Source organism: Pelophylax lessonae (genome assembly GCF_965119305.1).
Source record: "Pelophylax lessonae genome assembly, chromosome: 1".
In the NCBI taxonomy this organism is placed as follows: domain Eukaryota; kingdom Metazoa; phylum Chordata; class Amphibia; order Anura; family Ranidae; genus Pelophylax; species Pelophylax lessonae.
Genome location: NC_138768.1, coordinates 566,019,747 through 566,033,438, shown reverse-complemented (window position 1 = coordinate 566,033,438; position 13,692 = coordinate 566,019,747). Strand labels below are relative to the sequence as shown.

Below are 13,692 nucleotides of genomic sequence, written 5' to 3'. Positions count from 1 at the left end.
ATTCAGTTGAGATAAAGATAGACATAGTATACTTTGGTGTAGGTCTCCTTTAAAAATAGAAACATACATCAACTCAGCAGTGTCAGAAACGTGATATAAGGAACATAATACAGTGTCATACCAGATCAAAGGCAGGAGAGGAAAAAAAAGGGGGGGGAGGGCCGTGAAGGGGGGGGGGGGGAATTATATAATGGGACTACACTGCAAGATGTCCGTTATCCACCTAGGCGGACCAATTTTTATAAAACTTCTTAGGGCTGTTGCATCCCATATATGTTTTTTTATACATTGATAAGGTGGCATTTACCATTGCTGTCTATGCAGAAATCGTGGGTGGGTCAGGCGCCTTCCAGTTAGACAATATATTGTAGTTTGCCTCGCAAAGTATGTTGCATAAAATATAAACAGTTTAGTATGCGTATTAGCAGGCAAGGTGTCTGTCATCCCCAGAAAGAGAATCAGGGGATCAAGCTTAGGGGACGCCCCACTGATCACACAAATGTCAGCAACCATCACCCGTCTGAAGAGACGGACATGACCATTCCATGGGATGAAAGTTTCCTACCTCCCCACAGCACCGCAGGCATAAGTGATCTGAGTTACAGTAGATAATCGACAGTTTGTGCGGCGTGTAATATACTCTGTGGAAGAATTTTAACTGTATAAACTGATCTCTAGCAAAGATCATAAAGAGAATTTATTGTTGGAGGCTCTCAGTCCAGTCCTCGTCTGTCAGATTGGGCACAGCTCGTTGCCAAGCCTGAAATCCCCATTTTTCACCAGTATCACCTGCATATGTGAGCCTAAGATAGATAGCGTCTTGTCTATATTACAGGCTATACGAAGCCGCACAATGGAGTGTGGTGCAAGAACGATGGAGTCAGAAAATTGTGCACAAACAGCATACCGAAGCTGTAAATCCAGGCAGGAACCGTCTTTTCAACTCAGCAAAAGAGAGTAAATGACCATCAGGCAGGATATCTCGCAGAGTCCTAACTCCATGTTGAGCCCAGAACTGTGGGTCAAGCATAGTTCGCAGGTGAGGTAATAGCAGATTGCCTCATAGAGGGGTGTAGGGAGAGAATGTCTGCAGCTCTGTGATAGACCCTGAGACCTGAGTCCATACCAATGCTCTAGTTTTCATAGAGGTGGTAGCCTGTGGGTTGGCCCCCTATAGACCAGGTTGCTAAGGTCTGAATAGGACCCAAGTATCGCTGCTTCTAGGTTTACTGCGGGATTGGATTGATCCTGTACAAACTACTACTGCATCGACATCAAGACAGCCGCCCAATAATATTTCCTAAAGTTTGGCAACGCCAGGCCAAGCTCAGACAATGCTGTAGTGTGGACCTAGCAACTCTAGGGACAGAACCTGACCAAATAAAGGAACCAATGGCTTGGTCCAGTTTGGCAAAAAGTAATTGGGGATACGATCAGGAGTGTGCCTAAATACATACAAAAATTTGGGAAGAAAATACACCAGTTGGCAGAGTAAATCTAACAAAAATGTAAGTGGTAGGTTTTTCCATATTGCGCAGTTCTGGAGGAAGCGTTGGAAAACCGGGTATAAACTGTCCTTCAGGTACTTCAGTAAATCCTTCTGGATATAGATAAAAAAGGTATTTGAACCAGTGGACCCATTGGAGAGGGGCATCGCCTGAGTCAGGGGGAACAAAACTGACTTATCCCAATTGACTCAGAAACCAGAGAATGAGCCAAATAAATTATAATCTCTAGGGCAGCTGTCAAGGATTGGCGAGCATCACTAAGCGAGAGGAGGGTATCATCTTCATACATAGATGACCTTTTTTACCCCGGGGGGCACTGATAAACCAACGACTGCAAAGGAGGCTTGAAACATCATCACCAGGGGCTCAAGTGCTAGGGCAAAGAGGGCGGGGGAGAGGGGGCAACCCTGTCTGGTGCCTCGGAGGAGTGGAAAAGATGCAGAAAGGTTTCCATTTGTACGAACCCTGGCTGTCGGGTTTGAGTATAACATTTGCAACCAAAAACCGGTCCAAACCCGAATTTGTGTAGAACCATCCACAAATAGTCCCACGCCACCAAGTCAAAGACTTTTTCAGTGTCTAGGCAAGCCACCACCTCCAATCCACCCCCTCCACCCACCCTGTCAACCACAGCAAACAACCATCTCATATTGATATAGGTGCCCTTACCCGCCATAAAACCAGTTTGATCCCCAAGTATCAAGGAAAGATTCACTTTGTTAAGCCTGAGGGCCAGAACCTTAGTAAGGATCTTGGCATCGGCATTCAGCAGAGAAAAAGGGCTATACGATTAACAGGTTTCCGGGTCTTTCCCCGGTTTGGGTATAACTACAATAGCAGCTCTGGACATTGAGGGTGGCAGAGAAGACGCCATCAGTACCTCATGAAGTCTAGTGGCGATGGAAGTGCTATGGGTCTTAAAAAAGTTGGCTGGAAGGCCATCCTCACCAGGGGTCTTCCCTACCTGCATAGAAGCAATTGCAATTTGAATTTCTTTCAGCGTGAGCGGAGCATCAAGCCCCTTATGGGCCTCCTCAGAAAGTACAGGAAGTGAATCGGCTCCAAGAAGGAGCATAGTTCGGCTTGGGGTATATCCGACTCTGGAGGAATACAAGTCTGCAAATTATGAGTCAACACGGGAATTGATTTCCCCAGGGTCAGATAACAGTCTCCCTGTATCATCTTTGATATTCCCCACATGTACAGATACTGTCTGCTCTCTGGAGAGCCAGGCCAGCACGCACCCAGTCTGCTCACCCTGCTCAAACACTCTTTGCGACAGATAAAGCATTTGTTTCTTTAGCTGCCGAGACTCTAAGAAAACCGTTTAGTGTTTGCCACCCCTGTCTGCCAATCCCTCAACTGGCTTCTGCTCACCCAACAAATAAAATACGAGTACTAACAACAACTTACAAATCATTCCACAACTCTGCCCCCAGCTACATCACTAACCTGGTCTCAAAATATCAACCAGACTGCTCCCTTCAGTCCTCCCAAGACCTCCTGCTCTTTAGCTCCTTTGTCACCTCCTCCCATGCTCGCCTCCAGGACTTCTCCCATCCTATGGTACTCCCTCCGCCAATCTGTCCCACTAGCTCCACAGTGAAAAAACACTATTTGCGTAAGTTTACGTTTAAAGTAAAATCTAAAACCAAAAGGATGGACATTATCAAGTAGGGTAGAACCATATCAAACACTGATGTTAATATATGTAAAATGAAGTAAATAAAAACGGCTGTTTGTGTGTGTGTGTGTGTGTATATATATATATATATATATATATATAATCCAAGCATGCACTACCCAAATATAATGTAATGTATCATGCACCACAATAATAGGTGTTGGGAAAATAATTGCGAGTATAAAGAGAAAAGGATATTAAGCAGATACATGATGTCAGATAAGTTTAGAATTTGCATAGGAACTTGATGTTTGGTGAAATATAAGCTACAGTTAAGATCCTATGAGCAAACAGATATAAAGTTTTGTAGAAAATGATAAAGCAGCACCTTTGTGTTTAATGTTGAAATGTTTTAATAATAATCTATTGGTGGAATTCAAATCAGTTTGGGTTGTGTATATGTGTGCATGTATATCACTGACAATTTACTAATAGAATAATTCATAGAGCAGCAATATAAACATATCAATCCTCCTTTTTTGCTAATATTAAAATGAAGTCTATAACTTGCCTTTGACAAAAGTATATAGTTTATTTCAGTACATAATGATAACATATAGCTTTTATTAAAAGTCCAATTTTGTTTATGCTACCTAATGTCACCAAGCAAATATCTATGTGACATATTGAGTGAACCCAATTAACCTTAATAGGAATAACCTTGAAACACCCATATCGTCCTAGTGACACTTTCATCTGCAGTTTGTTAAATGAAAATTTCCATCCTATGAGCACAGACAGCAAATCACAAAGCTTGTCAAAATGTATGATGAATGTGTGCTGCCTTGGGCATAAAACTACCTGATGCAAGATGCAAATCTTGCATTTCTTAATGAATATTTATTCACCTTACTAAGCCATTTATCTAGCTGAATCATATCTAGTCATCTACCTCCTGGTAAGGGAGGAGCATTTGCTACATATTGCACTCAATGTAAAATGCTGGTAATAAACTATAGCCAGAGTTATCGTTTCTGCAAGACAAATGAATCTGTGCTGATCTATTCCTATATGTCGAATTAAAATGTCTGACAGATGCGTGCTATTGACCCTGTAGATTAGAATACCGATCACATATTACTATTAATATCACTGCTATTCTCTTTTGCTTTGTAAAATGTTCACCAAAGATTAAATTATATGAAGATAAGAGAGAAATGACATAAGAAAACATGGAGCTGAGAAGAGGGCAAAGCCATCATATCAGAGGGGAAAAAATCGCTATTCAAGAAGGCTTTCTTGCTGTCCTTTTAAATCCCCCCCCCCCCCAGTAGTGGGTGACCAGCCGATATAGTGTGGGGTCACCCACAGACATGAGATCATCATCTGATCTGGGTTAAAACCGTCAGGCTAGATGTCAGATATCTCATGTTAATGGGTAACAGTGCTTTTTTTTGCAGCATAACTAGCCAGAACAACATAGAGAAACATTATTAGTAGTTTATAAAAAAAAAAAAAAAATACAAATTATATTGTTAATAGGCTGCATAATATACTATAAGACAAAATGCAAAGCACTACTCTGCGGCTAGACCTTCAATAATCTCTTAAGCATTATTTATTACAATGATGTATTCTGTACCCCTTCTCCAGGAGAAGAACTAAGTACTTCCAAAATTTGGGGCGCAAGTATGGCACTACTCTTACTCCCAGGTGATATTTGGCAACGGGCCACTTAGACCGTTAACGCTGTCAGAGTTCTGAAGAAAGAAAATTACGATGCTAGGCACCTTACTCCTGCGCTCAGAATCAGGTTCTCAGGCTGCCTCTATCCCAGAACTCTCACTTGGCATCCACTAATGGCTAAGCCTTGCTGCCCTCTACGACCAGGTTGGTCGACAAAACACTGTAAACATAGACAAAAAGAAGGGCGCACCAGCCTAGCGCATTATCCTTTCCTCTCGTAAAGATGAAAGGCTAACGCATTTCGAGGCTGTGCTCTGAGGAAGAGGCACAGCCTCGAAACGAGTTAGCCTTTCATCTTTATGAGACATTGGACTCTTACAACATGGACGTTGCTCAATGGAATTGATATGCTGGTTTACATCGCATGTTTGTGAGAAGCCACTTTTTAATATTTTAATAAGAAAAGCCTACTGAGACTAATGCGCCAGCCTGGTACGCCATTCTTTTTGTTTATGTTTACAGGAGAGTTCTCAACCCTTTGTAAGTTCCTAGTCGTGATTTGGATCACACACATGACAGCCCACTGGCAAAACAGAGCAGTGGGCGAATGAAGCAAAAGGTAAATTTAGGCTGCTGGTGGGATCAAAGTGAACCTGTTGCTTTGCCCTGCATAGACAAAGCACATGTTCACTTTAAAATAAGTAAATTGGATGAATTAATTTTGCTAAATGTAAGCTTTACAATCTAATACAATTGTTACTTTACAGAGCCTAACTTGACAGCAAGGAATACCATTTCCATGGACAAGATTACTGGACATGAATGCAGAGCCACATTTAAATACTATGCAACCCTAGACATACATGAACAACTAAGCTCTTTAGTACAGGTCCTGCCTATTTTGTCATGTGACTACTTCAGTAAAAGCCAATACTAGGATGTGATCACAGCCTTCTCTACATAGAAATAGTTTTATTTTCCTGAACTATAAAATGACTCCCCAAAATATCCAATGCACTCCCTTTGCTTATTATTATTACAGGTACTTCTATAGCACTATTAATTCACGCAGTGTTTTAAATATATATTGGACATTCGCATCAGTCCCTGCCCTCAAGGAACTTACAATCCAAGTTCTTGTACTAAATAGATCTACAAATGTCAAGAGGTGGGACAGTAATGGGAAACAAAAAGGAGGAAAAAAAAGTTATCCCTATCCCACAAATACCATTATGGTAAATACAGCCTTTAAATAATAGCAGTATCAATAGTAGCCCTGGAAGACCTCAGGCGTGACAAAACATGTAGGACGGAGCCTGCTGTGATGTCACTGCATAACCGAAACTCTGCGGGAAGCCATTTTGTTTTCCAGCCGGAAAATGTTCACAAGCGCTATAGCAGCATTTAAATTTGTGTTTTACTATATAAAATAAAGGATTTGTTTTACTTGTTTACACTATGTGGAGCTTTCTGCTTTTCTCCTCGATATGAAATACATGGATGGATGTGCAATTGAGGAGTTTCCTTTAATGCACCATTTGTACTGATTGGAGTACGCCTCATCTTCTGATGACTTCACTTGTGAAGATTCCTATGATACTATTTGACTGATGCGCATTTTGACCTTTCTGTAATTAGGTGATGGCTGTCTGGTAAGCCTGCATGGTGTTACCTGGTGAAGGATCTTTTAGCTGTCTTCAAGATACCCTAATTATTTTAGTTGTTCACGCTCATGGACGTGGTCACCTTCCTTCATCCTTTTTCTGGACATTAATGTTTAACATTTTGACTTTCTACATGTGTCTCTACTTGGATGTAAACCCCATTCATTAAATTTGACCTGGGCACATATATCTGTAGTGTTTACTTATCTCTCTCCAAAGCCCCAAGTCCCATGTCTTTCTGTTCCTCTGTTATCAGCATGATAACTTCTGATAAGTTCTCCGACACAGGAGATAAAAGCAGTTGGAAATGTATGTTGGGGTGGGTGCAAAGAGATAGAATAGCAGAGAGCTGGTCTATTCACAGCACAGCTCTGCATGTATCTTCCTTCCTCTGCCTATATGGGGGAGGGGGTGCCTTTCCTCCAATCAGCTGTCACACAGTGTATGCCGAGACTCCACAACCAGTGCTGGAAAAGGACGAAAGAATGCGAACACGATGTTCACTTTCTAAACAGTGTAGAAAGATGAAGACAGAAGATATACAAATAAAACTTATGCAGGGAGATTTGTTTCATCCCTGTATATCATCTAAGGCTGTTCACTTAACTGGATACATGTGAGGGTTTACATCCCCTTTTTACATTATATGACTACCACGCATATCTTTGTGGGTTTGTTAAATCACTAAATATTCTATTATTAGTATTGGAATGAGTGCAGCATGTTCTTTGTAATTCTTTAAATATTAGTGCCTACTAACCCTTCTTCCCAACCCACTTTCTTTCACTCGATTGCTCCTTCTCCTATAATGTGAAAAGCATCTCTGAAAGCGCAGATAATTCTAATTCTGTCTAGTGTGCCCAAAGCTGTGGTCTCTTTCATGGACAACAGACAGAAGAGTAACCTCCCTTTAAACGTACAGGGAAAGTGTCCACTAACACCTCATGCATACTGCTGCTGCTAAACTCACGTTTTTGTGAGTTTTGGCATTTTTAGCTCTGCCCCTGAACTACCCTCTATGTTACCCTATGTGCCCATGCACACAGAGGTTTACAGCAGTTTAGTAGCAGGGGAGTTTAGAGGATGTTTTCTGAACACCCTAAAATCACGTTTAGGAGAGGAAAGTTTGACTAAGAAAATGCCGAACACTGCTAAACGCATGTAAACGTGCCTAGATGCACCAAAACACTAGGTGCGTTTAGCACTTTATCGCTTATTCATTTGAATGGCCAGAATACATTTTGGCCAAAATCCCAAACGCTGCTAAGCTTGCCTAAACTGGTTTGAAAAAACACAGCTTCAGTGAGTTTGTAATGCTGACTTTCTCCTTTTAGGAGAAACAGAGTTTAGAAAAATCAGTGTGCATGAGGCCTCAGGAGGGCAGACCAACACTTTACAGTTACCCCCCAATGAATCAGCTCAGATTGATTTTCAAAAGGTGCCCTTTACTTGACAGAAGAAAGGTGCACAGGATTTTTGCTGTGGAAGGTTTGCCTCTGCATTTTACTAAATGCTTTTAAATTTACCAGGCATCATGTTAGATAAGGGACACATTTTCAGTCTTTAAAAAAGACAACCACAAAGTTTGCAAAAAAATTCAGGATGGGGATATCTGACCATCCTCTTCTGCTAGCAGTTTCCAAGGATTTCCTCTCTTTTTGCATAAGTCTATAAATAAAGCATTTTAAGAACTGGGGTAAACGAGTGTACATATGAGTGGTTAAGATTTTTTTTTTATTTTTATTTTTCCCTGATGATGATAAAAGAAGGGAGGAAGGTCTCATTTCATAATAAAAAATTGTATTAAACCCAAAACCAAAAATGTCATATATTGCGGCTTACAAATCATTAGACACATCAGTTTTTCTTTTTTTTTCGCTTTTTTTTCCCCCTGGTGATCTGGTCAGTAACACACCACCTAGATAAGCGAGACACAACTCTGGAGGAATGAGCACAAGGGGACATAGCTGACAGAAGCATTGTCAGTCTGGGGGGGAGGGTAGTGTGAAATGTATTAGCCAAATTGAAGAAAAACTCCAGCTCACACTTTATAAGCAGCATCAGGTGAAAATAGAAGAAAGCAAGCCTAAAAAACTAAGAATTGGTAAGCTGCAAATGTTGCTTTTGGGTTTAGTACTGCTTTAAATATATGGGGAAGCCAATGTAGCACTGCAATACGATTTATTTACAAAAATACCAGAGAAAGGCTAAGAGTAGGAAGAAATAATATCTTTCAGTTATCAAAACATCCAGAGCAACCAAGCAGATTCAAACTTTAATTTTCAACGGATTATTTTCAATGTAAGGTTAAATATTATTGGAGCAAGCACAGTGGGTTCTTATTTGAGATCTACACATATTTTTGTATGATTTGTTTGCATAAACATGTTAAGGTGCTTTATTTCAGTATTTAAAAGGTTATTTTTTCACACCTGATAACCTTTAATCCTTTCCATCTCTTTGCTGGCAAGTGGGTTGCTTTTTACCACGCACACAAGAGCCTTGACTGCTGCATAGAGGCCTTCAACATCAGATGCCATTGCTACTAGTCCAAGAATGGCAGCTGCTCCTCCTATGTATTGCAAGGTTGTAGCTACAGGTTTTGGGACAAACGTTCTCACTCCTAAAATACATAAAACAAATTCATACATATATATATACACTTTTAGAATGTACAAGTAATACAGATTAAACCCATGCTTTGATCTAAAGATTCCTAGCTACCAATACCAATCATCTTAGTGGGCTCATCACTTCCATAACTGTCCCAAAAAATGAGGCACACTGCACGGTGGAAAACTGCATGTGTTGGGAACTTTTTCCCGTATCAAGATGACTGTCGGAGCGACTGAAGGATATATTCCTGAAACACCATGTTTACTGATTCATAATGCAAACACATATTATGATCAAGCAGCATGCCTATTTCATTTAGTAAAGTAATGTGAAGGATTTGTATATTATTTGGGTATGTGATTTGTTTTCTGAAAACATGACACTTCACTTCTGACTACAGAATGAACTATATAGTTAGACCAGAAAATCCACAGTCATTGTGAAAGATGCAAGCCAATCGAATGCATGCATCTGCTCACACAACGTGGAGGAAAGCTTTTCTATAGACCAGTAAAGGCTATTTTGGAAAAAGAGAAATATGGCGTATAGCAACTATTCAAGCCCGAACCAGAAAGTAGTAAATACCTTAATTTTTCTTTCTCTCCGCTTTTATATACACTAACGGAACTGATAAGAACCCCACCATGATAAAAACATTAAGTTTACCTAGGTAACCAATGAGTGCTGCTCCTATGGTCCGAGCTGGTCCATTCAAGTGTCCAGCAGAATTGTGTAGCAGTTTCACTGGGGTGGCATTTTCATGAGATGATATTGCCAGCTACATATAACAAATCAAAAATAAGCTTATTGGCTTTATCCAAACGTATAGATTAAATAGAATAGAATTGTATTAAAGGTGACCAATAGCTGTTATTATGGACCTTAGTCTGAAAGTACCAACTTCCTAGCCATCACGCTGTTTTTAGTGAATTCACTCAGACATTCCTAATCTGAAGGCATGTTCTGGGTCTCTAAATATATTGAAGCTAGGCAACTAGTGCTTTCAGAGGAGGAGACATAAGCAATGGCAAACCCGGATATTTATCTATAATCAGTTTTTTTTTTTTAAGTCATAAGATTCAAATCTTAAACAATATCAAATTAAAAAGTCCCCCAACCTGCAGGCATAATTATATATATTATATAATTGCCATTTGTAAAAAAAAAAAAAAAAAAAAAAAAGAAAAAAAGTCAGCAAGCCACAATTCTAAAGTGTTGTGATGCACCTCCAATGAAAGCGGGTTCCCCAAGGCTCTGTTCTTGGACCCCTCCTCTTCTCTATCTACAACGCCTCCCTCGGTCACTTGATAACCGCCCACGGTTTCCAATACCATCTCTACGCCGATGACACTCAAATCTATCTGTCTACTCCTCACCTCACTCCTTCAGTCTCCTCTCGCATTGCTAACTTACTTACTGACATATCTACATGGATGTCACACCACCTCCTCAAACTAAATCTCTCTAAAACTGAGCTGGTAATTTTTCCCCCCTCCCGTGCCCCCCTCCATGACTTTTCCATCAAAACTAGTTATGCAACCATCAATCCCTCCCCTCATGCCAGGGTAATAGGTGTAATCCTAGACTCTGACCTGTCCTTTCAGCCCCAAATCCAATCATTGTCAAAAACTTGTAGACTTCACCTCCGCAACATCTCAAAAATTTGCCCCTTTTTAACAACTGAAACCACCAAGCTTCTCATTCACTCCCTTGTTATTTCTCGCCTCGACTACTGCAACTTCCTTCTCATAGGCCTACCACTTCATAGGCTATCCCCTCTTCAGTCCATCATGAATGCTGCTGCCAGGCTTATCCACCTTACCAAACGCTCAGTGTCTGCCTCCCCTCTCTGCCAATCCCTACACTGGCTCCCGTTTGCCCAGCGAATTTAATTCAAAATACTAACCATAACATACAAAGCCATTCACAACTCTGCCCCAAGCTACATCACCAATCTTGTCTCCAAATATTACCCAAACCGTCCTCTCCGCTCCTCCCAAGACCTCCTACTCTTAAGCTCCCTTGTCTCCTCCTCTCATGCTCGTCTCCAGGATTCCTCCAGGGCCTCTCCCATCCTCTGGAACGCTCTACCTCAACCTGTATGGCTATCTCCTATTCTAGCTGCTTTCAGGCAATCCCTGAAAACTCATCTCTTCAGGGAAGCCTATCACACCTCCAACTAATCTTCCATCAGCTCATTCCCTACTCTTACAACCTCTTGTATCACCTGCCCCACACTATTAGATTGTAAGCTTTTCTGAGCAGGGCCCTCTTAATCCTCTTGTATTTTATTGTATTGTAAATATATTGTCTCCCTCTAACATTGTAAAGTGCTGCGTAAACTGCTGGCGCTATAGAAATCCTGAATAATAATAATAATAATAAAAATAAAGCGGAAGGGTCAGGGCTTTGTCCCCCATCTGCACTGCTGCCAAGCTCTGTGTTAATGTGGCACACAATCATATGTCTTCTGTTTTAATTTGCCTGTTCTTTTCTAGAAAGTGAACACACTATAAAAGGTGTCTTCTATTTCAGTAAAGTTTTTTTGAGAGTTTGTTTAGGATATCTAAAAGTCACCTAAGCGTACCAGTTATACTACAACTAACAACAACTTGTGTGTTATGCAGATCATACCAGTGCCTATTCTAAAAAATAAAAGTTAAATATACTACAACAACAACAAAAAATGCCTGAAAAACAAATTATTCTATAAAACATCCTTCAAAAAGGGCAAGCCTAATGTTAAACCTAATCATTTAAAAAATGCTCAGAAATAGGTTTAAAAGGCAGTTTTAGAAACAATTTGCCAAAACTGGAAAGTAAACATTAAATAGCCTATTGCCAATCTCAATTGGTATATACACAACTTACCTGTTTTGCAATTGCTTTGCTATCCAATTTGTTATACACTTTTCTTATTCTTGCAACTGTTAAAGATGACACAGAGAGTGCATACAGTCCAAAGGATACTTTTTCTTCTGGTACCAGTGACACCAGAGATGGGGTACCAGATTCAGACTTGGAATCTTTACCTGTAAGATAAAGCCACCTTTACTCATCATCTGTCTTTTTTGTCAAGGGGTAGAATAATCCAGTTTGCAAAATCTTGACTTCGTATCTTAGTACTATATGACTATTCTTACATAAGAAAAAGTGACATTTCTTCACTTTAGTTTTGATAAATGAATGGAATAGTAATTGCATTGTTCTTTCTTCCTATTCTTGCTATAGCTAGAAGCAGGGTTTTATTTATTGTCAGTTTTGAACTGTATGAATAAAACATTCTTTCTTGGTAACCCTGATTTTCTCCCAGGCCTCCCAGAATCTTTGAGAGACCAGTGGTTACTCCCAAATATTACTGCAAGATCAGCTTGTTTTAAATAGGCAATCTCCTTCAGATTCCTTCCCTATGTGGACTTACACTATATTATCAAAAATATTGTGACACCTGTCTTTACACGCACATGAATTTTAATGGCATCCCAGTCTTAGTCCGTAGGGTTCAATATTGAGTTGGCCTAAGACTGGGATGCCATTAAAGTGCATGTAAAGTCAGGTGTCCCAATACTTTTGACAATATAGTGCATCTACTAATTAGACACTTTGAATCATCCCACCTTCAGACAAATGCATAGTAGGGTATCCTCTCTGTTCGAAACTCTGTGCCTTTTAGGTATCCCACAACGACACCTTACGTCTACCATGTATGCATACATGTCTGATCATATCTCTGTGAATTCGATGTTACCATGTAAAAAGTGAGAAGCAGAGCTGGAGTTACAACTATTTTAGGAGGGCTGGGAGCAAATTCACAATACCATACATTAGGATTCCCTAAATGTCAATAGCCAAGAAAATGGTTACAAACTCTGTACCTGCTTGTACAGGACACCATCTCTTTTATATAAGGTTTATCCTTCCATGTCAAATCACAGCACAGTGGCTAAGGGGTTAGCACTTTTGCCTAGACGCGCTGGGGTCGTCTATTTGAATCCCAACCATGGCACTATCTGCGTGGAGTTTGTATGTTCTCCATGTGCCCATTTTGGCTTCCTCACGTACTCCAAAGACATGCTGGTAGGTTGATTGGATTCGGTCTAAATTGGCCCTAGTATGTATGAATAAGCTAGGAACCTTAGACCGTAAGCTCCTTGAGGGTAGGGACTGATGTGAATGTACAATATATATGTAAAAGCGCTGTGCAAATTGATGGCGTTATATAGGTACCTGTAATAACTAAAGTGCTGGTGAAGTGCTCCAACCATACTGGAAGCGGGTACATCAGATCATCATGGAGTCAATCACTTTCAAACTTAATGTCTCCCCTGCAAATATTTATGGCCCCACTCATCCCTACAGGACAGGCACTAACTGAAGTAGCTTATGATGCATATGATTCTTCAGCTAGAATGTGCAATGGTCAGTTCCATCAATGAAACAGTAGCTAGCAAGATTGAACAGAGTCTCTAAAATGAAGGAACTAATTTATACATCCCAGGATAGACCTGCAGACTTTATTAAAACATGGACATACTGGATTAATTTTAAACCAACCCTGACTCATACTAACATTATGACCAGTTGAGAGCAATAC

At 40.3% G+C, this 13,692-nt stretch overlaps 1 protein-coding gene across 6 annotated transcripts in view; it reads right to left on the bottom strand.

Annotated features, from left to right (window-relative positions):
• WDFY3 (WD repeat and FYVE domain containing 3) overlaps positions 1-13,692 on the bottom strand; it is a 265,268-nt gene that overhangs the window by 139,605 nt on the left and 111,971 nt on the right. For all 6 annotated transcript variants that reach the window (XM_082259297.1, XM_082259299.1, XM_082259298.1 and 3 more), the window contains 3 exons: positions 11,970-12,130; positions 9,765-9,876; positions 8,915-9,105 (listed from right to left, as the gene is read on the bottom strand). In XM_082259297.1, the coding sequence (XP_082115423.1) occupies positions 8,915-9,105; positions 9,765-9,876; positions 11,970-12,130 (464 nt within the window). The remainder of the gene's footprint in view (positions 1-8,914; positions 9,106-9,764; positions 9,877-11,969; positions 12,131-13,692) is intronic.